The sequence below is a fragment of the Pelobates fuscus genome, chromosome 1 (assembly GCF_036172605.1).
Source record: "Pelobates fuscus isolate aPelFus1 chromosome 1, aPelFus1.pri, whole genome shotgun sequence".
NCBI classification, from domain to species: Eukaryota; Metazoa; Chordata; class Amphibia; order Anura; family Pelobatidae; genus Pelobates; species Pelobates fuscus.
The window spans coordinates 236,094,028-236,116,662 of NC_086317.1; the positions used below are offsets into that span (position 1 = coordinate 236,094,028).

Sequence of the window (22,635 nt, forward strand, 5' to 3'; positions counted from 1 at the left end):
GACACAGTGGAGGAAAATCTGTTACACACCAAAGGTTTCAATAGGGAAACATGAAATGAGTTCGGGATGCGCAGGGCAGGCGGAAGAGCCAGACGATACGCAACCGGGTTTATACGAGACAGAACCCTGTAAGGGCCTGTAACGGAGCTCCGTGTACTCCGACCGAGTACCCTCCATTGATGGATGCTCCTAGCGCTCTCAGAGGACTCCAAGCACTGCAGACGACACCACAACCACCGCAGGCTCCACAACCGCCGTAGCTTAACTGGAGCCGCGACGTCTTCCTTCCACCCTGGAATGAACCGCCAGCATTCAGGACCGTGTGGGGAAGACCTCTCCTCCAGGAGAGCGTATCCGGAACAAGCTCTTAAAAGAGCTAAGTGATTAAGCTCAGGGGAATATGCAGAGCATAGCAATCCCCAGTGTGATACAGCAATTCCCTCCAATAACGAGACGAGGCTACGTTTTGAAGGGTCAAGAAGAACTGAGGACTGGAACACCCAGCCTGCTTTTTATTAGAAAAGGGTACACACAGGACACTCCCAGGGGGAGGATGAAATTAACCAATCATATGCATGGTAACACGCCCACGTCTCCTCCCCTCAGATAACCAGTTAACATAATTAAAACCCAAGTTCTGGATGTACCCCAAAAACAGGGGGTACAGCTTTAAATCAACATACCTAAAAATCAGTCAATTCGGATGAATGGTTCGGGAGATACAGAGTTCCAAAGTTTTGACCGACCGCACAGACCAACTAGCCGAAAATAGTTCCATGATTTTGGGCCTTGCGGTCGGTCTCCGTTCGCACGGTGAAAAGACACGAAAATCTTGCCATCCATTCGAATTTTGGTGTTCGCTGAAATCCCCATAGACGATTAAATATAACTACCGAACGGTGGGACGTTCGGTAGTTTCAGTACGAATTTATGGAGGTCTGGAGGACTCAGCGGTGTTCGCCTGTTTGCGTATCCGTTTTTAGTTCCATGCGGTTACAGGCAAACACCGCTGTTCGTGCGCAAGATGGCCGCGAACATGTGTAAAGTCCCGAAATGGCGGCCACCTATTCAGAGCACAAAGAATTCGTATGAAATCATACGAACGGCTGCATTCTCCAGTCATGGTATTTCCATGCAATATATATTCGTATAAATCCCCCGGCTGTTCGGTTATATTAGCAGTCCAGACCTACAGCATAGTTAAAGGGCTAGAGTCAGCCTAATACAAATCCATATGCCCAAATATAGTGTTTAAAGTGCAATACAGTCCAGGACCATAGTCGCAGGGGAGGAGGCAGGCAAGCAGGCCTCTCCAGGACAAAGTGGCGAAGGGCACTTCTTCACAGGGCCTATGTAACAAGGAGCAAATTTCATGGAAGGAACCTTCAAGCGGATGTTTCTGGTACTCAGCCATACCCTATCACCCGGGGAGAACACTGGAGCCACCCGTCTGCGTTTGTCAGCGTGTCGTTTGGACACCGTGGAATTATGAAGAAGAATTCGTCGAGTCTGATCCCACAACTTTCTCAGATTGGCAACATGAACATCAACCGACGGTATCCCTTGGGAGGGGGAGACCGACGGAAGAACGGAAGGATGGAAGCCATAATTCATGAAAAAGGGGCTAGAACGAGTAGAATCGCAAACAAGGTTGTTGTGCGCAAACTCCGCCCAAGGAATCAGACCGACCCAATCGTCCTGGTGTTCAGAAACAAAACAATGCAAAAACTGTTCAACCTTTTGGTGGGTGCGTTCGGTAGCTCCGTTGGACTGGGGATGATAGGCAGAGGAAAAATTTAATTTGATGCCAAGTTGAGAACAGAAGGACCTCCAAAACCGGGAAACAAATTGGGACCCTCTATCAGAAACAATTTCAGAAGGAATACCATGTAAACGAAAAATCTCCCTCGCGAAAATCTCAGCCAATTCGGGAGAAGAGGGCAATTTAGGCAGAGGTACAAAATGAGCCATTTTGGTAAACCTGTCAATTACTGTGAGGATAACAGTATGTTTCTTAGAAACAGGCAAATCAACAATGAAGTCCATAGCCAAACAAGACCATGGTTTCTCGGGAATTTCTAGGGGGTGCAAAAGCCCACATGGAAGCGTATGAGGTTGTTTAGTCCTCATAAAGACATCACATGCCCCGACGAAGTCCTTTACATCCTTACGTAACGAAGGCCACCAGAAATCTTTAGAAATCAGAGAACATGACTTGCGTATGCCAGGGGGTCTGGCAAATTTACTGTTATGAAAACACTGCATTAGTTCCAGTTGGAGTTTAGGAGGAACGAAGTACCGATCCCCAGGAATAAGTCCGGGTGCCAGATGCTGTAATTTCTTGATCTCAGCCAGCAACGGAGAGTGAATCTTGATGCTAGTGCTGGCAATAATATTACACTTGGGAACTATAGAAGAAAAAACCATATCAGACATAGTAGAAGGTTCATGTTGGCGGGACAATGCATCAGCCTTAGAGTTCTTAGAACCAGGTCTATAAGTGAGCACGTAGTTGAAATGAGTAAGGAACAAAGACCAACGAGCCTGCCTGGCGGACAAGCGTTTGGCTTCCCCTATATATGACAAATTCTTGTGATCCGTCAAAATAGTAACCGGGTGTAAAGTCCCTTCCAACAAATGTCTCCACTCCTTTAAAGCCATAATGACCGATAATAGTTCCCTGTCACCAATATCATATCTGCTCTCAGGCCCAGACAATTTCTTGGAAAAAAAACCACATGGGTGCAGCGGTTTATTCAAACCTAGCCTTTGGGACAGGATAGCGCCTACACCTGTCTCTGAGGCGTCTACCTCGAGTAAAAACGGCAAAGAGGTGTCAGGATGAACTAATATCGGTGCTGAGGCAAACTGTTCCTTGAGAGTACTGAAAGCAACAAGCGCCTCAGGAGACCAGGTCTTAGTATCAGCACCCTGTCTAGTCATGTTGGTAATAGGAGCAATAATAGACGAGTACCCCTTAATGAAGCGCCTATAGTAATTTGAGAATCCGATAAACCTCTGAATGGCCTTGAGTCCCTTGAGCAATGGCCAATCTAAGATTGATTGGAGTTTAACCGGGTCCATCTTAAACCCCTCTCCAGAAATAACGTAACCAAGAAAGTTTATCTGAGATTGGTCAAAGCTACACTTCTCCAATTTGCAGTACAAACCATGTTGTAGAAGCTTATGCAATACCCTTCTGACTTGTTTGTGGTGAATCTCAGGCTCTCTAGAGTGTATTAGTATATCATCCAAATAAACTATAACACATTCATGTTGAAATTCCCTAAGAACCTCATTAATTAAGTCCTGGAATACAGCAGGAGCATTGCAAAGCCCGAAGGGCATTACCGTATACTCATAGTGGCCATACCCGGTATTGAAAGCCGTTTTCCATTCATCACCCTGCTGAATTCTCACCAAGTTATAAGCTCCCCTCAGATCTAACTTGGTAAAAATCTTGGAGCCTTTCAGGCGATCAAATAGCTCAGTAATCAGGGGAATAGGATAAGCATTTCTGATTGTTATCTTATTCAAGCCCCGATAATCAATGCAAGGCCGTAGTGTGCCGTCTTTCTTATCTACAAAAAAGAAACTGGCCCCGGCTGGAGAAGAGGATCTCCTAATAAATCCTTTGTCTAGATTCTCCTGTATGTATTCCTCTAAGACTAAGTTCTCCTTAGTGGATAGAGAATATACATTACCCCCTCGGAGGCATAGTACCAGGTAGGAGTCTAATCTTACAGTCAAAGGACCTGTGTGGGGGTAAAGTATCAGCCCTCCTTTTATCAAAGACTGCCTTTAAATCCAGGTACTGAGATGGTATTCATAAATCTGTGGGCTGGTTAGAGTTACTAGGTGTGTCCACTACGCAAACCGGTGAGATTTTCTGTACACAACCTTTCTGGCAACCCTGACCCCAGGAGACTATCTCACCTTGTTCCCAATCAATAATAGGGTTATGCTTTTTAAGCCAGGGGTACCCCAAGACTATAGGAACTGAAGGAGATGAGATAAGCATGAGAGAAATATCCTCCTCGTGTAAAATACCAATAGTCAACTTAACTGGTATAGTCTCACGAGAAATAACAGGATCTGATAATGGTCTACCATCTATGGCCTCAACGGCCAAGGGTGTCTCCCTTAGCTGAGATGGGATAGAGTGGTTCTTGACAAAGGCTTGGTCAATAAAGCTTTCAGCTGCTCCGGAATCTATTAATGCCATAGCATTAAGTACTCCCTTTTCCCAAGTTAAAGAAACAGGTAACAGTAGCCTATGATCCTTGTAATCATATGTAGAGGACAAAATAGAAACACCCAAGGCCTGTCCTCTTGAGAAACTTAGGTGCGAGCGTTTCCCGGACGGTTAGGGCAATTTAGGCGTAGGTGACCTCCTACTCCACAATACATACACAGACCCTCCCTTCTCCTATATTGTCTTTCATTTTCTGAGAGACGAGTGTTACCAATCTGCATAGGTTCTGGGAGAGCTAGAGTAGTAGATTCAGAATTCTGAAATGCGGGGGCTAGTCTTAAGGAAGGTCTATAACTTCTATCACGAGTGTTCTGCCTCTGTCTCATGCGTTCATCTATTCGAGAGATAAATGAAATTAATTCTTCCAAATTTTCAGGAAGATCTCTTGTGGCAACCTCGTCTAAGATCACATCTGATAATCCGTTCAGAAATACGTCCATATAGGCTTGTTCATTCCACTTGACCTCTGCCGCCAAGGATCTGAACTCTAACGCATAATCCACAAGGGTTAGGCTATGCTGTCTAAGACGTAATAGTAATCTAGCTGCACTGGCCTTTCTTCCTGGAGGATCAAAAGTCCTCCTAAAAGTAGTAACAAATGCATTATAATTATAGACTACTGGATTATCATTTTCCCACAGAGGGTTAGCCCATCTAAGAGCTTTGTCAATGAGTAGCGAGATTATGAATCCAACCTTCGCCCTGTCTGTAGGGTAGGCGCGGGGTTGTAATTCAAAATGAATCCCTATCTGGTTTAGGAAACCTCGACAGGTATCCGGAGAACCGCCATACCGTAAAGGGGAAGTAACACGGGAAGAGGCTCCCACTGTGGCTACCTCTAGGCCTGTGTTAGCAAGAGAGATGGGTGGTGTACGCATCTCCTCTGCTTGATTACTTGGATGGGATAGCAATGCTTGCAGCGCTAGAGCCATTTGGTCCATTCTATGGTCCATGGATTCAAACCTCGAGTCAGGAGACCCAATCTGAGCGTTTGTACCTGCAGGATCCATGGCCCTGTCGTAATGTCAGGATCGGGACAGGGATCCAACACGCAGAATACAAACAGGAGATAGGTACGTATACCGGACCTTAGAATGGCTGGACTAACGTAAGGAGAAAGCAAAGAATGGTCAGAGACAAGCCGAGGTCGAGGGAACGAGAGAACAGGTAAGCGAGAGACGAGCCGAGGTCAAAGGACACGAGAGATAAACAGGAACGAAAGTACAAGCCGAGTCAAAACCAAATAGACAATAGTAATAAGAGCACTGAGGGACCAGACAAGCTAGAACCACGACAGGGCAATGAACCATTACACACATCCCTCTTTTATACCTTGGTTCTTTAATTGATGACTCCGCCCTTGCCGAGCCCTGATTCGTTGTTCAGAACTAGATTGACAGGTCGGGATGTGATTGCCGTCATGACGTCGGCTCCTGAGCGCCGTGTCATAAAAGGAAGCGGGGCTATCGCGGCCGGCGTGTGAACGGCTATGAGAGCTGTGAGGATTGGGTGAATCAGCCCCCCTGAGAGGACGGCCGTTGGGAAGTCTAACCTCCTCCGAGGTAGAGACTTCAGGTACCCTGACACTCAGATCCCAGTCTGAAATCCCAAAATGCTAACTAATCTTTTGAACCAATTCGCATGTGCATGGGCATCAGAAATACTGAAACCAAATTTATTTTGTAGCTGTTCAAATGGTAAAAAAATTGGAGGACAAAAACAGGTTGTTAATACACTTAATAGAGTGGGAGAACCAATTTTCTACATCCAATTCAGTAACGGTCAATTTGAATACAGTTAGTGGAGTGGCTCTAGACCAGATAGCAAAAGGGTGAATTTTTCAATATATTATATTCCAAGCCTTAATAGTGGTTTTGGTCGTAAGAAACATGTATGCCAACCTTGTGTGCTGAGATAGAAGCAACCATAAAATATCTTGAATTGAATGTGGAGAGAGTTAGTCCGCCACCCCGGCACAGGGGTGCCCACTGCAGGCGTGTTTGATTCGTTGCACAATGCTATTCCTATTTCCTGGCTGGATTTCGCCCTGAGTATCCCTTTGGGAATGAGGGGATGTTGTAAAGAAAAATAGATGACAGAAAAGATGAGATAAGAAAAGAGGAGAATAACGAGGGGGGGAAGAGGGGAGGGGGGGGAGGGCAGCTTCAAAGCCCTGCTAGTTACTCAATGGGCTGCTTTCCCATGGTTTCCAGATTTTCTGGAAGGTTTTCTCAGTGCCCTTAACCCTGGCTGTCAGATCATCAATTAAATTAACCTCTTTAATTCTTTTAATGACCCCTGTTATCGAGGGGGTGCTCTGTTCGACCGCTCTCCAAGCTGCCAAAGTAATTTTATGCATAATTCGTTGTTCGTGTCTTGACCACCCTTCTGTTGATCTGCTGAGTAAATATAGCCAAGGGTCTAATGCGGGTATCTAGTGAAAATCTGGCTCAACAGGTCTCTAATCTGCATCCAAAAGCGTACTATTTGTGGGCACTCCCACCACATATGAATGTATGTTCCCTTGTGTCCGCACCCCCTCCAACACACATCTGTTGTGGTCTGTTTCATCTGTACAGTTTGACTGGAGTAGTGTACCAGTGGAGCATCGTTTTAACTGCTTGCTCCTGAAGGGACACACAGATGGAGGAGGAATGGTTGGCCTCCCAAATCTCCTGCCACTCTATGCCTTCCAATTCCTCCCCCAGGTCCCTTTCCCACTGTTCTGTATAAGCCAGCCCTCCCCAGTCCATGGTCTCTGAACAGAGGTGGGCGTACAACAGCATTATGAGTACAGAAGGCATGGTTTCCCATATACACACACATTCAAAGAACGTCATCTTGGTTTGGGCCGCCGACCGTATTTGTGGTGCTTTGACAAAGTCTTTTATTTGTAGGTATCTAAAAAAAATCTGAGGGGGTAAGATGCCCTCGTTGTCTTAAGGTGTCAAAGGGGATTACGTCTGAGCATTGAAATAGCTGGCATATCCTTTGGAAGCCTATGCGTTCTAAGTTTCGGAAGTCTCGAGCCGACATCCCTGATGGGAATGCCCGGTTGCGGAGATATGGCATCAGAGGGGACGGTAAGGAAGCCAAGCTATACTTTTGCTTGGTTGCGTCCCAAATGGTTATGGAGTTGATTATTGCCGGGCACGTGGCCCTTATCATGGGTCTCTTGTCCTTCGGCACCCATATAAGGAGGTGAGGGAGGTCTGCTCCCACCATAAGTGACTCTATATCTACCCATCTCCGTACCCCCAGTTGCGAATGCCACATTGCTACTTGTGCCAGTTGTGCCGCGTAATAATAATGTAAATTTGGCAGCCCAACGCCTCCCCTCGTTCTAGGTCTAAATAGACTATGTCTGGAGATCCTATGGCCTTTATTTTGCCATATAAAATTGCCTATGGCGTGTTGTAAAGGTGTAAGTTGTGCCTTCGAAATGTGAATGGGTATTAAGTTGAGTCGCATTCATTCTAGTCTGCCAGTTCATTAATATTAATGTTTTTGGTCTGGTCCTTTTGTCCTGAGTTCCTGTTCTAGCTGCCTGCCTACCCTGAGTTCCTGTGCTAGCTGCCTATCCTGTGTTCCTTAGCTGGCTGTCTATCCTGAGTTCTTGAGTTGTCTCTCTCTCCTTGTGTTCCCGAGCTGGCTGCTACCCTATGTTCCTAAGCTGGGTGCTTCCCTGTATCCCTGAGCTAGCTGCTTCCCTGTATCCAGAGGCCCTTGCTTCCCTGTATTCAGAGGCCCTTCTCTTACATTTAGTTATTTGTGCTTGTATTTCATTTTACTATCTTCCTTGTAAATATCATTAAACCTCTTTTTTGCCTTGATTTGTGTGTATATAAGTTTCTTTGCATTCTGGATTACACCCTATAGAGATTTCTGCACTAGTCAGCATCCTTCCTGACCAGACCCCTGACGGAATGTGGCGGCTTCCTGTCCGCCTGCACCTCCAATGCCTCCCCCTTTAGACAGTCCTTACACTGGCTTACAAAGAAGATTTAATTTAAAATTCTGGTGCTTACTTACAAATCTCTACATAATGCTACCTAACTATTCTCACTAATACACAAGTATGTTGCATCCGTTCTGCCAAAGATCTACGTTTATCCTCTGTTCATACTCGCACCTCTGATATCCACTTTCTAGAGTTCCCTACGGGTGCGCAGTTCCTATGGAACTCCCTTCCTTGCTCTGTTAGACTCTCACCCAGTCTCAATTCATTCAGAAGAACATTAAAAACTTGATTCTCTAGGATAACCATATCAATAAAACTATTAATAACTTTCCTTACCCGCACTTCGGTAACCCACCCTGTTTCCTCTACTGCAACTGTATCATCCAAAAAACTAAACCATCATTGTAAACTATTCTAGTAATCTACTTTTTTCCATACATGAAATGCCAAAAATCTACTCTTACCTCTTGTGCCATTTTACCCCACTCCCTCTAAAATGTAAGATCATTTGAGTGGAGCCCTCAACACCCTCTGTTATTGTGCATCCAAGTCATCTTGTCTGTTAGGCCAGCTACTGTACTGAGCTGCAGAATTTGTTGGCGCTTTCTAAATAATAATAATAATGTTTTTTTCTTAGATGTAATAAAAAACACACCTCTTATCCCATCGCTGTACACCGCTTTCAATAGCAAAAATGGCTTTTCTCCAGATTTTGTGTCATTCACATATTCAAATCGATCCATGAAATCAAATTCAAACACATCTATAAAAATCACAAAATGTAAAAATTAGTAATAAGTTTTATTTTTTATATGAGTATAACAAGGATAGCAATTAATATATTATTATGCATGGTAGTGCTGGTTATCTGTCTTTCTATCTACTATTATTTCACTAGTATTTTAAAATGAAAAGTCAAAACACCTTTTTTTGGATACAGCGTTTTTGTAAGTGAATAGAGTTTAAACTGAAGCAAAGGGTTGGATTCTACTACAATAATCCTGGCATTGAGTATCAGGGCCGGCGCGTCCTATGGGCGACTTAGATTTAGGGGGCCCTAGATTTAGCGCTTCCTCCTGCCGGTCACTCAATGTAGCGTGGCCGGGCGGCGCGGACCACGGGACAGGAACTTCTGTTTCCTGTATCCGGCTGCCAGCGGAATGACAGGAAGTACTAATCCCTTCAGTCCGCCGGCGGCCGGGTACAGGAAACAGAAGTTCCTGTACTGCCGTCTGCGCCGCCCGGCCACGCTACATAGGTAGGATCACTGAGGGGTATTTTTTATATACATCCCTACATGCTTATTAACCCTTAATAGGGAACACATGGGATGGGCAGCAGCATTGTAACCTAGCTGTGTGATACAAAAGTGAATACAAATACAAAGAAACAAGTCCTGCACTCAAACTCCCATCACTTCTGGGCGGCAGCAATGACCATAGTACACATCAGCTAAAATACATACAGTAAAAACCAAAGAAAAAAAAAGTTACCTGCGCTCTTTCCACATCCCTATGTATCTTTAAACAAATGGAGGCCTTTAGTTACCTCCAATGGCCATGAGAGGATATGCTCACTCCCCTCTTAGGTGAGTCCTAACTCTAACCATTTGCCTTGCTTCCTTGAGCTTCTGGCAAAAATCTCTGAGACAGAAAGGGGTATTTTTTATATACATCCCTACTTACTTATTAACCCTTAATAGGGAACGCATGGGATGGGCAGCAGCATTGTAACCTGGCTGTGTGATACAAAAGCGAATACAAATACACTAAAATAAGACCTGCGCTCAAACTCCCACTACTCCTGGGCGGCCGCAATGACCATAGTACACATCAGCAATGTGGTCATTGCTGCCGCCCAGGAGTGATGGGAGTTTGAGGGCAGGACTTGTTTCTTTGTATATGGCTAATGATATACTTGTTTTTTTTTTATTTCATGGGCTCCCTTAGGGTTATATCTTTGCTTTAGACAACACAAAGCAGTTTTAATCATCTTCTAGCTCTTGTGTACTATGCATTGCTTTTTATCCTAAATAAATCTTTCATATGCTGACATCACTATTCACTTTTAGGTTACTGATAATAATATCTCTCTATATCTACCTGAAAGGTCAACAAGAATACAAGAGGCGTGGCTGCCAACGAGACTGAACGGAAGTGTCCCTGTGGAGCTCCGTCCAAATAGAGAAATTAAGTCTGCTTTGCACTAGCGATTCACTCCGGACGAGCACCAAAACATTGCCCCCACCAGATTACAGTATGGGCCGCAAAAACAAAAGATTTTGGGTGCCGGAGAGCCCAAAATTTCCCAATATCAGACTCTTTTTTACAAGGCCAATACCGCAAGACATACCTAAGATGGCACTTGAAGCGAGTCTGATTGCAACACAAGAGGAGTTGGACTCTCCCGCTTCTTCCCACCACAGTGAGGTGGACCAGGAATACGAGTCTGAGGAAGACCAGACACCCTCGAAAAAAGGGGATATCAAGAGGCTGCTACTAGACCTCTGCAAAGTTTGGAAAGCAGACCTCCAAGACACCCAAAGGGAGTTGGGCATCGTAACCCAGAAGGTCAAAAAAGCAGAGGACAGATAGAGAGCACAGGATGACTTGCTAACACAACAAGTCCAAAGGATGCAAAGAACTATGGCCTCCATGTCCCAGAAGAGGTCAGTGTGGAAGCCTTACTACCCTACACCAAGAAACGGTTTATATTCATGGGCTTCAAAAGGGGGAGAGGACCCAACCATGCGGAAATCCGCATTCTGGATCCGAAATGCTGCCACAGCCCCAGCTGACGTGCCAAAAGATGTCATAGTGGTGACCAGAGACATAACTGATCATGCCCCAATCTAGGGCAATGGGAAGTGTCAAGTTTGGGGAAAATGTAGTGAACACTGTACGGAGACATACACTTTGCGGCCCTCATGGAAAAGTGCAAGTTGGCACCGGTTGCAAAAATATTGAGAGACTGATCGGTCCAGTACAGATGGGGCACAGATGGAGTCTTAATGGTCCCACAAGGAGATAATACCATCTTCCTCATATCAGACCAAGACCCAGAGACACTATGGGAAAAACTGAAGCTGTCGGACACAGACCCTGCCGTAGCACCTGCCCCAAGGCATGACATCGCAGCTAGGGGAGACCCAAAAGAAGGCACTTTAAAAACTTAGCCTAAGCCACAAGCATTCCCGAGAACAAGACCATGATAAAGTGTCTGATGAATATTACTGTAGAGGTCTACCCATGATACAGATGAACGTGCTGTACCCAATACTTGAATTCCCAGAACAGCTCTTCAACCCAACGAGAAACACTTACCCGAGTTATCACCAATGTTTGCATACATTTAATTGCCACAATGTCTACCATAATCTTGGCTCAAATCGTTATGCCATATTGTATTGCCTAGCACTTAATGTTATGTTATTCGGCTCAGCGCACGTTAACAATATTACATATTCTAATTTCATTACCAGTTATTTTTTTTATTCTTTATTTTTGTTTAGACACAGAGTACGGCATTGCAGTATACATTGGCTCACGCAGGGGCCGGTTGTGAATAAATTTTACATTGCATGTTACAGAAGAGAAATGGTTTTACAGGTTAAATAATATTCTTGGTTTGCCGCTCAGTGTCACTTTTTCAATTTTGCTGGGCATATCGTGTCCACGTATAAAATATAAAATATAACAAAACAAAACTACGCAATACAAACCAAGACTATACAAAACAAACTCACATTTGTTGAGGCGGTCAGTGTTTCTGCAAAGAGCAGTTTGTTGTATTGTGCTTTTGTTTGCCTTTTATGTCCGCTGCTGCGTTTGAATTGGACTCATACGTTATTGGTCGCTAAGGTCGTGTAAGTCTGTTCCTGACAGTAGCTTATATTATCTTCCCGCCCTATCCAGGACATCAGTCCAGTCAAGGACTTTAGTGCCCTTTCAAGTTCTTTCTTCTGGCCCTGGGGATTATCGTGTTTAGGTCCTGGAGCAGGGTCGTGATTTGGGGTGGTCGTAGTGCTTCTCTTATTGGTCGCCGTGCCAGCGTCTTGGTTTAGTACTACCTTTTTATCTGCCACCTTTTAGAATCTTATTTTATGGCGTGCTTGTGGCACTGAGGAGTTTATGGGCAGTTTTTCTCTGTCATTTACCTCCTCCGATCTGTTTGGAGGAGGGGAGGTGGGGGGGGGGGGGTATGGAGGAAGGTGGGTGGGGGGGTGCTGTTTGTCGGGGCGCACGGCGGATCGAGGCCCCCTCCGGGACCTCTGTCTCGTTTGGGGAGTTTATTCATTAGCATAGTCTTCCCAGGGTTGCCAGATTTTGTGGAATGATTTTTCTGTGTTTCTAATTTCCCGGCAGAGTGCTTGGATATTGGGTGTGTAATTCGCATTATACAGTTTCTCTGGGTCCGCGGTCAGTTTGATACCTAGATATTTAATGTCGGTTTTGTGTGAATTTGAGGGAATGGGTGGCTTTTATACTGGTGATCTCGGCCGTGGCCACCGATTTTTCTAAGTTGATTTTATAGCCTGAGATATGTCCGTATTCCTCTAGGAGGGACAGGAGTTGGGGTAGGGATCTTTGGGGGTTAGTGAGTGTGACCATGACATCGTCGGCATACGCAAAAACTTTGTATTCCTCCCCCCCTGCTCGTATGCATGTTATGTTCCTGTCCTCCCTTATGCTATGCAGGAGTGGCTCTAGCGTTAGGACGAACAGCAGGGGGGAAAGGGGGCATCCCTGTCTAGTGCCGTTATTGTGCCTAAATGGGGTCGGAGCTGCTCCCGGCACAGTGGTTTGCGCCCTGAGTTCTGTGTATAGGGCTTTTATTCCTTTAATGAATGCTTCCGGCATGTGTAGATGCTCAAGAAGTGAGAAGAGGTAGTGCCACTGGACCCTGTCGAACGCCTTCTCTGCGTCCAAGGATAGAATCAGAGAAGGAGTCCAAGTCCTCACCGCCCACCATATGACATCCGCTCCCCTCCTGGTGTTTTCGTACAGTTGCCGTGATGGTACGAAGCCGACCTGATCCGAATGGACCAGTGTCCCCAGGAGGGGGTTTAGCCGCGTTGCCAGGATTTTTGCAAACACTTTTACGTCAAAGTTTATCAATGAAATGGGCCTGTAGTTCACCGCTTCACCGCTTCTGTTATCCTCCGTCCATCCATTCCGCGTACACCTTCACTAGTCTTGGGATCAGCGTGTCTCTAAGGATTTTATAGTAGGAGCCGTCGAAGCCATCTGGTCCCGGGGCTTTGTTGTCATTACCAGTTATTGATACCATTGTATACCTGTATATGCAAAACCAATAAAACACAAATTGGAAAAAAAAAAAGAATACAAGAGCGAGCTACTGGCAGGGTTTGTGAGTCTGAAATTTGTTTTGTACTGAATTTTGTTTTTGTTTTTTAATGTGCTACATGTAACTATTTCCTTCGATGTCTCCAGTTTAGTCACTAACACAATTATTCCTACATTTAGCTATGGATGCAATCACCCCTCCATTACAACTTACCGTATATACTAGAGTATAAGCCGACCCGAATATAAGCCGAGGCCTGTAATTTTACTCCAAAAAACTGGGAAAACTTATTGACTCGAGTATAAGACTACGGTGGGAAATGCAGCAGCTACTGGTAAATTTCTAAATAAAATTAGATCCTAAAATTTTTTTATTAATTTAATATTTATTTACAGTGTGTGTATATAATGAATGCATTGTGTGTATGTATGCAGTGTGTTTGTATGAGGGCAGTGTGTGTTTGTGTATGTGTATGTGTTGCAGAGCCTTGGTGGGAGGTGGGCATTTTTATTAATATTATTTTTTAATTATTATTTTAATATAAAAAAATTTTTTGTTATATTATTATTTTCTTATTTAATTATTATTATTTTTAATATTATTATTTTATTTATTTCATTATTATTTATTTTCGTCCCCCCTCCCTGCTTGATACATGGCAGGGAGGGGGTCTCTCACTCCCTGGTGGTCCAGTGGCATTGGCAGTTCAGTGGAGGGGGGCTGGCAGAGAGCATTTACTTACCTCTCCTGCAGCTCCTGTCAGCTCCCTTCTCCTCCGTGCCAGTCCGGTCAGCTCCCTCTGCAAGTCCCAGTGTAAGTCTCACGAGAGCCACGGGGTCATAGCGCGGCCGCGAGACTTACACTGGGACTTGCAGCTGACAGGGGAGCTGACCGGACCGGCGAGGAGGAAAAGGGAGCTTACAGGAGCTGCAGGAGAGGTAGATAAGAGCTTCCTGCCAGCCCCCCTCCTACACAGCCCCATTGTCTGTATTATGGCAATATAAATTGTGCGTATATGTGCGTATACGTGCGTATATCATGGCTAGTTGCACTGAGGGTATGAATATATAGCAGTACATTGTTGTGAAAGATGGCTGTCATGTTTAGGGTGTAGCTTGCACGTTATCAACTGTGTATTTATATTAGCAGCTCCACCACTAGTTATAAATCAAGTGTGAGTCGCCCCATGAGATGAGACTAGTGAATAACATAATACATGAACGGTTAAGGTAAAGGCATGTAAGGAACTACGACAATAAACTCTTTAGGAGGTGAAATAATGACATGTTTAAACGCTTGCTACTTTACGATTAGTTAATGTGCAGAGAGCAGTTCATGTGATCAAAGGCATGGTATGGAGGATCGGCTATAGTGGGACATGCTTGGCAGGCTGCTGTTTACTGCTTGTGCTCATCCGATCCCTTCTGGGCGCCAGGTGCAGACCCTGGGAGTCCCTGATATCTGGAACAACAAAGGCAAGTCTCTGGCTGAGTGCCGGGTTCGCGGCTTGAGGTGGTGGAAGCTTGTTTTGTCGGGTGGTCGGATCTGTCCCGGTGGTGCTTCACGTCCGGTGCGGGATTCTGGTGGCTTAAGGTGGAGGCGAGTGCTTGACGTGGGGCAGGCTCTGCATTTCTGTTTGTGCCTCCGGTCCCGTCTTCGACGCCTTTTGCGTTGGTGGATTTTAATGGGGACTGCTTTGCTTAGCTGTGGTGGAGCTTGTTGGGGCTGTGGTGGAGCTTGTTGGGGCTTCCTGCTTGTTATTTGCTTACAAAATTGATTAAAGAGTCTGTCCAGCTTAGACTCAATATCCTGCCATACTTTGCTGGTACCAGGAGGACACGCGGCTGCCGCCATATTGGGAGAGTCGCAGATGAGTATGTCAGCCTGGGCGGCTGTGCTCTGTGCGTCCATTAGCTCCAGACAGCCTCTCAGGGGTGGACCGGGATAAGCCCCACCGGTCCGAGGGGGTGGGAAGTAGCTGCTCCTGGGCATCCCAGGATCGGGAGATCGGCCTCCTCTCCCGCCCGGTGAGCACCAGGCCACACTTGCCACGCTGAGGTAAGTAAGACTCTGTCGAGTTGCTGACCGCTATTAAGCATGTCGGGTCGGTCAGGTAGGAGCAACATTGCTGGGTCATCCCCTTCTGGGGTGAAATTCGCTTGTTGATAACTGCTTAAAGTGAGACATTGAGGGAGCTCACACGAAGTGCGTCTTTCCTCCATGACAGCTAGGCCCTGCCCCCCGGAAGCTGCATTCTTAGTGAGAGGAGGGACAGTGTAGCTGCTGCTGATTTAATAGGGAAATCGATAGCTAGGCTAGTGTATTCAGTGTCCACTACAGTCCTGAAGGACTCATCTGTTCTCTGCTGTAAGGACAACACCCAAAAAAAGCCCTTAGGGCTAGAATATCAGTCTGCTTTATTTTTATTTTTTTTCTGTGTAATCTAATTGCAGTTGCCTGCCTGCCAGCGTGTGTGTCAGGCTCACAGCGTATACTGTGCCCACTTGCCCAGTGCCACCATTCATATCTGGTGTCACAATAGCTTGCATTTAAAAAAAACAAAAAGCTTTTTTGACTGTAATATAATAGCAGTCAGTTTCTGTTACGGTTGCCTCCAGGCTGGCTGGAAGTTGGACCGTAGAAAGGATGCTCCTAGCACTCACCAAAGGACCATCAGCACCGTTGACACCATAACTACTGCGTAGCCACCATAAGTACTGCAGACTCCACGAACCACCGCTGCTGGGCTGGTATCTCGCCGTCTGCTCTGTGCCCTGGACCTACGACTAGGCTCCAGGTTCCAGTAGATGAACCTCTTCCTTCTGTAGAGCGAAGCAGGATCAGGAACAAGAGCTCTTACAAGATGATTATAGCTGTTCCCTACAAACATGAGTCAAGGCTGCAAGTTAGAGGGTCAGCAGAGGTCTGAAGTGCTGGAACACCCAGCCTGGTTTTTATTACGGTTGTGCACATACAGAACATACCCAGGGGGAGGCATAAAATAACCAATCAAATAACAGTACAACCCACACATCCCCTCCCCTCAGATAAGCAGTTAACATAATTATTACAGACAGTAAAAATACAGTTTTCACACATACACTGTAACTTTAAAACCATACATTCAATCTCCATAAAAGTTACTTTTAAAAATTTAGACTCAGCATACATCAAACATAAACACTTCCAAAAATCATGCAAATCCCTCCAGCGGATCAAAAGTTAAGTGGAAGTCCTTTATGACCGACCCATCTTCGAACGGGACTTAGTCTCTGGAGCTGAAAGTTCCGTATGGGAGAAGGTAAGGGTCAGCGGTGTTCGTGTATTTGCGCATCTGATTTTAGTTCCACAGAATCTTTAGCATACACCGCTGACCGCGTTCGCATGAACAAAGATGGCCACCGCCACGTGTTCGACTGTCGAATGGCGGCCACCCAGCGGTCGGCAATTAAACTGCAGTAACCTCACAGCCTGGGAGGTAAATTGCCTGCACACTTTAACTTCTGGGTGGTCCACCTGTGTGGTACTTTGTTCAGTAAGCCCCATTTACTGAACCAAGAGGGAGAAAGCCAGGAACAAGTTATTTTACAGGTCTGGGGACATAGTCTTAAAGGGGCATTGTTCACCACAGTTACAAGATGTCCCCAGACGGTTCTTAAAGGGCCATACACACCCAATAAAAGTTCATACGTTTTCAGGGGCACAATCTTCCAGGGGCCATAGTCATGAGGAAGGAGGCTGGCAAATAGGCTTCTCCACAATCCAGGGAAGCAGGGCAATTTTCCATTTAAAGGGCCAGTTACAAATAGCAATTTGTAACAGTTTCCTTCACACGTGTGCGTTTCAGGGCCTGCCAGGGCACAGTATCACACCAGTGCAACTCATATCTGGTGTAACAGTAGTGTACATTAAAAAAAAAACCTAGAAATTTTACTGTGAAATAATAGCAGTCAGTTTCCTTCACACGTGTGTGTTTCAGGGCCTGCCAGGGCACAGTGTCACACCAGTGCAACTCCTATCTGGTGTAACAGTAGTGTACATTTAAAAAAAAATACAGGGGGCTTGTTGTCACCTTTTGGGGACCCTTGGTGTTGTACGTGGCTGGGTGACATCAGTGAGGACAAGGAACGGGACATGGCTAGCTTGGTATCCAACCTTGTGCAAATGGGGAGTTTGCGGTTGTGCAAATGGACTGTTTGCGGTGCGTTAAACGGGGAGTTTGGTCTGTCACTGTGAAGCGGGCGTAACCCTTACACTACCTGATCGATACGACATCATACCTGATGTTTTAAAGCACGTTATTCCAAACAATTTAGGAATGTTAGGTGATTTATGCCCTTTATGGATTAAAACCAGACTCTGCATCAACTGTGTAATTTTCCATGGGAGTTTTGCCATGGATCCCCCTCCGGCATGCCACAGTCCAGGTGTTAGTCCCCTTGAAACAGCTTTTCCATCACTATTGTGGCCAGAACGAGTCCCTGTGGGTTTTAAAATTCGCCTGCCTATTGAAGTCTATGGCGGTTCGCCCGTTCGCGAACATTTGCAGAAGCTCGCGTTCGCCATTTACGAACGGAAAATGTTATGTTTGCGGCATCACTACTTGCCACCAAATACAACTTCCATTTTGTAACCAATGGACCAAGGTGTTATCTCCACATTTAAAGCACTGTACCTTTGGCAGACATTTGAAATGTTGATTAAAGCAACAGATAATGAGACAGGTCCAAGTCTTAAAGATTTTTGGAGAAAATCCTTTAATATTTTAGATGCATTAACAATTACAGCATATGCCTGGAACAAAATGTCTGAGACAACCATGAAAGGCGTTTGGAAAAAGCTCTGCCCTCAGTTGTTTGGTACTAATGTTGAAAGGTTTGAAGAACCAGAAGAAATTGTACAGCAGAACACAGAAGCAATTGTTACTCTTGCCAAATGATTGGATCTGAATGTCTCTGCAACTGACGTAAGTGACCTTCTTGAAGCGCACAAGGAAGAACTTACAAATGAAGACCTCTTAGATATGGAAGAATAAGAAGAAGTTGAAGAGGTAGAAGATGTTACTGCACCTGAAACTCCTGTTCATTCTTTCACTTTTAAAGGCCTTGAGGAAGCATTTCAACACATAGAAAAGGCAATTAATATTTTTGAGTCACAAGATTCTAACTTTGAAAGAAGTACCAAAGTTGCTAGAGATCTAAGAAATGCCTATGCCTGGTATAAGGAAATTTACAACGAAAAGAATGTGTTGGAAGAAAACCACCATCACAGCTTGTCTACAGAAAGACTCCCTGTCTCAAACAAACCAGAAACAGGTGCAGCCTTCAACAAGTACCAAATGAGGGTGGACAACATAATTGTATTTGTTATGCTACATTTTGTATTTGTACTTAATAATTTAGGTTTTCTATGGTAAAATGTATTGGTCAGGAACGGAACCTATGCTTATTACATTGCGGTCTATGGGAAATTAGTTCTTACTTTATGAACTCTCACTTTATGAATTACTTATTTGGAATCCATCACCAGGGTAAAGCTCCCTGCACAGCTTTCCACGCCCCCTCCTGGCGTCATGGTAGCAAATGTTCTGTGCTGTGGGTGCAAATAGCCCCCAATCACACTGCACATCAAGACTCCTACCACCATAACCATTTCAAAAAGCATAAGTGGTCATGGTGGTTGGAGTAACCCTTTAAATACAATAAACTTCATAAGTACATATCTTTTTTTTCCATAGAAGCCTATCAGAGAGGCATACAAATGCACAATGTACTATACATGAGTGCTCAACTCAGAATTATAATCAAACAAGTTAAGGGTAATTTTATTTCTATTTGTTAAACAAGTAAAAGTAATTCATGGTATTCTGGGTTCTCTATTTACAATATAATCTAATAATAATAATAATAATAATAATAATGAGAGACAAGGATATTCAGAAATCTAAAAGAATAAACCGCAAAAGCTAAATTGTTCCCTAAAACTGCTCACTACAGACTGTGGTATTATAGTTTTCAGAGCTTAATGAATTTCTTTCGAGCAAATGGTTTAAGTCCTGCTCCCTTCCTTTAACCTCTAACAATATAAATAAAGAAATGAATTTCCTTAAGGCAGAGAAGAAAATAGCTGCTTATGCATGTAAATTTAGTCTAATGGATTCATACTTATCCTGATTGTTCATGCTGATTCTGATTGCCATAAAGCTGAAAGCTTGGAAACCATTTCATTTTAATGTCAGAGACGTTCCATATCATCATCAGCCTGTTTATAGGTCAGACAAGGTGTCAGTATCTATTTCACTCATGATCTGGTCCTATATTTTAAATCATATGATTACAAACTTGTGGTTGTCCTATTCTGTAATAAACGTTGCTGCTTTATAATTGAATTATTAATAATATATTTTATATTAAAGATAGTGTTGTATGAGTGCATCATGTATATCAGAGGTTGTAATAGATTAATGTCATAAAGGCTTTGATCACAACCCAATTCCAGTATTTCATCAATAACAGGTTTTAGACTTTTGGTCATAGTTGAGTGTGTGTTTTCAATGTGATAAGAATTCAAAGCTATCACAAACTTTTTCCCGTTTTCTGCCACAAATGCCACTGAAATTAAACATTATGTTTTTTCCTCTACTTATCAAGTTCCTTAGGTTGTTGAAAGGGACACCATAGTCACCAAAACAACTACAGCTTAATGTAGTTGTTCTTGTGAGTATAATCATTCCCTGCAGGCATTTTCATGCAAACATCGCCTTTTGAGAGAAAAGGCCATGTTTACAGTGCCCGTAGGAACACCTCCAATGGCCACTCCTCAGATTGCAACTGGAGGTCTGCCGTTCAGCATCTCCATGCTGAATTTTCCTCATATAGATGCATTATTCAATGCATCTCTATGAGGAGGTGCTGCTCGGCCAAAATAGTGTTTGTCCCCTACCCCCCCCCCCCCCCCCCACATCCCGCCTCCATGCCAATTTCAGCCAATCTAATGCTTTCCCTATGGATGCTAATCTCTCTATGGGTTATGTTGATGATTTTAATATCTGGCAAAATAATCCTTGGAGGCACAATCTAGTCTTCTATCACTGTTGTGACGAAATGCCTTTTGTCACTGGGTTTATTGGTGACAAGCTGCCCTTTACCCCTGGCTTTTGGAGGAGCCTGATTGCCAGCCTCTTACCTGTTGACTATGGTCCCTGGGAGATTTGGCCCTTCAGGTGCAACATTTGAGCATATTGTATTTTATTGTGCGACTGCTGGCCCTTTAAGCACAGTGAATGGTAGTTTATTGTACTGCTGCTGGCCCTTTAAGAACTGTCTGGGGACATATTGAGACTTTGGGTAACAATACCCTTTAAGACTATGGCCCCTGGAAGGTATTACCTGTTAAAGACTCTTTTAGCAGATTGGATTTTATAAGACTGTCCCTTTAAATAATATGGAACAATTCTGCAGCTTTAAATTGGCACTTCGGATGCAGCCGAAGTAGTCGAAGTGGCCGCCATTCGACAAACGAACACGTGGCGGTGGCCATCTTTGTTCCTTCGAACGAGGTCAGCGGTGTGTGTAGCCAAATCCATGGAACTGAAATCGGCTACACATTTTACCGAACACCGCTGACCCTTACCTTCTCCTACACTTCGTTTTTCAGCTTCAGAGACCGTTCGAATGGGACTTAGTCGTTTTTCTGCATGAAATTGACCGACCGCACAGCCCAAATCTATGGAACTGTTTTGGGCAGGAAATTGTGCTTAATTGTGCACCTAACTTTTGATCCACTGGAGGGATTTGTCTGATTTTTGGAAGGGTTTATGTTTAAAGTGTGCTGATTCTAAATATGTAGATTATGAAGAATATGAAGATTGGATGTTAAAGTTATAGCACATGTATAAAAACTGTAGTTTTCCTGGCTGTAATAATTATGTTAACTGGTTATCTGAGGGGAGGGAACCTGTGGGTTGCAACCGTTATGCTATTGGCTATTTTACCCCTCCCCTGTGGGCGGTCTTATATGTGTAAGATGGAAATAAAAGCAGACTGGGTGTGCTAGCACCTCAGATCATCTTGTACCTTCATGAAGTTTCGGCTCATGTTTGGGGGATTGGAGAACTACACTCTGGGGATTGCTATAATCACTATACACCCCAGGGTATAATCGCTGAGCTCTGCTAAGAGCTTGTTCCTGTTCCTGCTCTCTGGAATTCGGAGAGGTCCATCTACTGGAAGCTAGACCCTGGTCTTGGGTCCAGAGTGGGTAGCGTGGCGAGACCCCAACCAAGCTGCAGCGGTTGGTGGGGTCTGCAGTGGTTATGGTGTCAGGCGGAGTGCTTGGAGACCTCGGAAAGCACTAGGAGCATCCGTCAGCGACCGGGTACCCTCCCGTCAGACCGGGAGGGTACCCGGTCGGGGTGCCAGCGGTTCCGTTACAACTGCTTCTTTGACGACATCTTAATTGTGTGGGACAGTAGTAAACAAATATTCTTTCCTGGATCAATTCTAATAATTTTGGTCTTTATTTTACTCAGAATTTGGGAAAGGGCCAATACTATTGAGTTTCTGTACCTTTTACTCAATTGTGTTAAATCTCAGATAGTCACTAGCACCGTTCAAAAAGATGTTGAGGTTAATGGGTACTTAAACTATGATAGTGCTCATCATCCCGAAAAAATCTATAAAAAATGGGCAATGTTTGCGCCTGAGGAGTAATTGTACCCATGTGTCTGATTTTGATAGGGAGGCCAGAATTTTAGTCAATACATTCCTAGAGAAGGAATCTATTGGTTTGACAAGAGCATTTTGTTAGCCAGCATTTCCTGACTTTTATTGTGAGTTTCTACATTGGCACTGTTCTGCTGCAACTGACCGCCTGTTCAATTCAGCTTCACTTCTCCTGCGGGTGGATCACTTTTTGGCTGTTTAACTACAGTGCATTGCCGGCTGTTCTCCTTTTCTGCTTGCATTACGGATGTTCTACTAAGGTGTTGTATGATTCAAGTTTACATACTTACTCTCAGTTACCTGATTGCTATATAATAGAAATACTGGAGCGGGGGCGGGGCCGGGCCGCCGAGCCGAGCGGTCGCAGGGGAGAGCAGCTCCTGCATAAC

The 22,635-nt window shown here is 44.6% G+C and overlaps 1 protein-coding gene across 1 annotated transcript in view; it reads right to left on the reverse strand.

Annotated features, from left to right (window-relative positions):
* LOC134611973 (uncharacterized) overlaps positions 1-22,635 on the reverse strand; it is a 184,616-nt gene that overhangs the window by 71,565 nt on the left and 90,416 nt on the right. Inside the window, exon 14 of the mRNA XM_063456379.1 lies at positions 8,872-8,979. Coding sequence (XP_063312449.1) covers positions 8,872-8,979 — 108 coding nt within the window. The remainder of the gene's footprint in view (positions 1-8,871; positions 8,980-22,635) is intronic.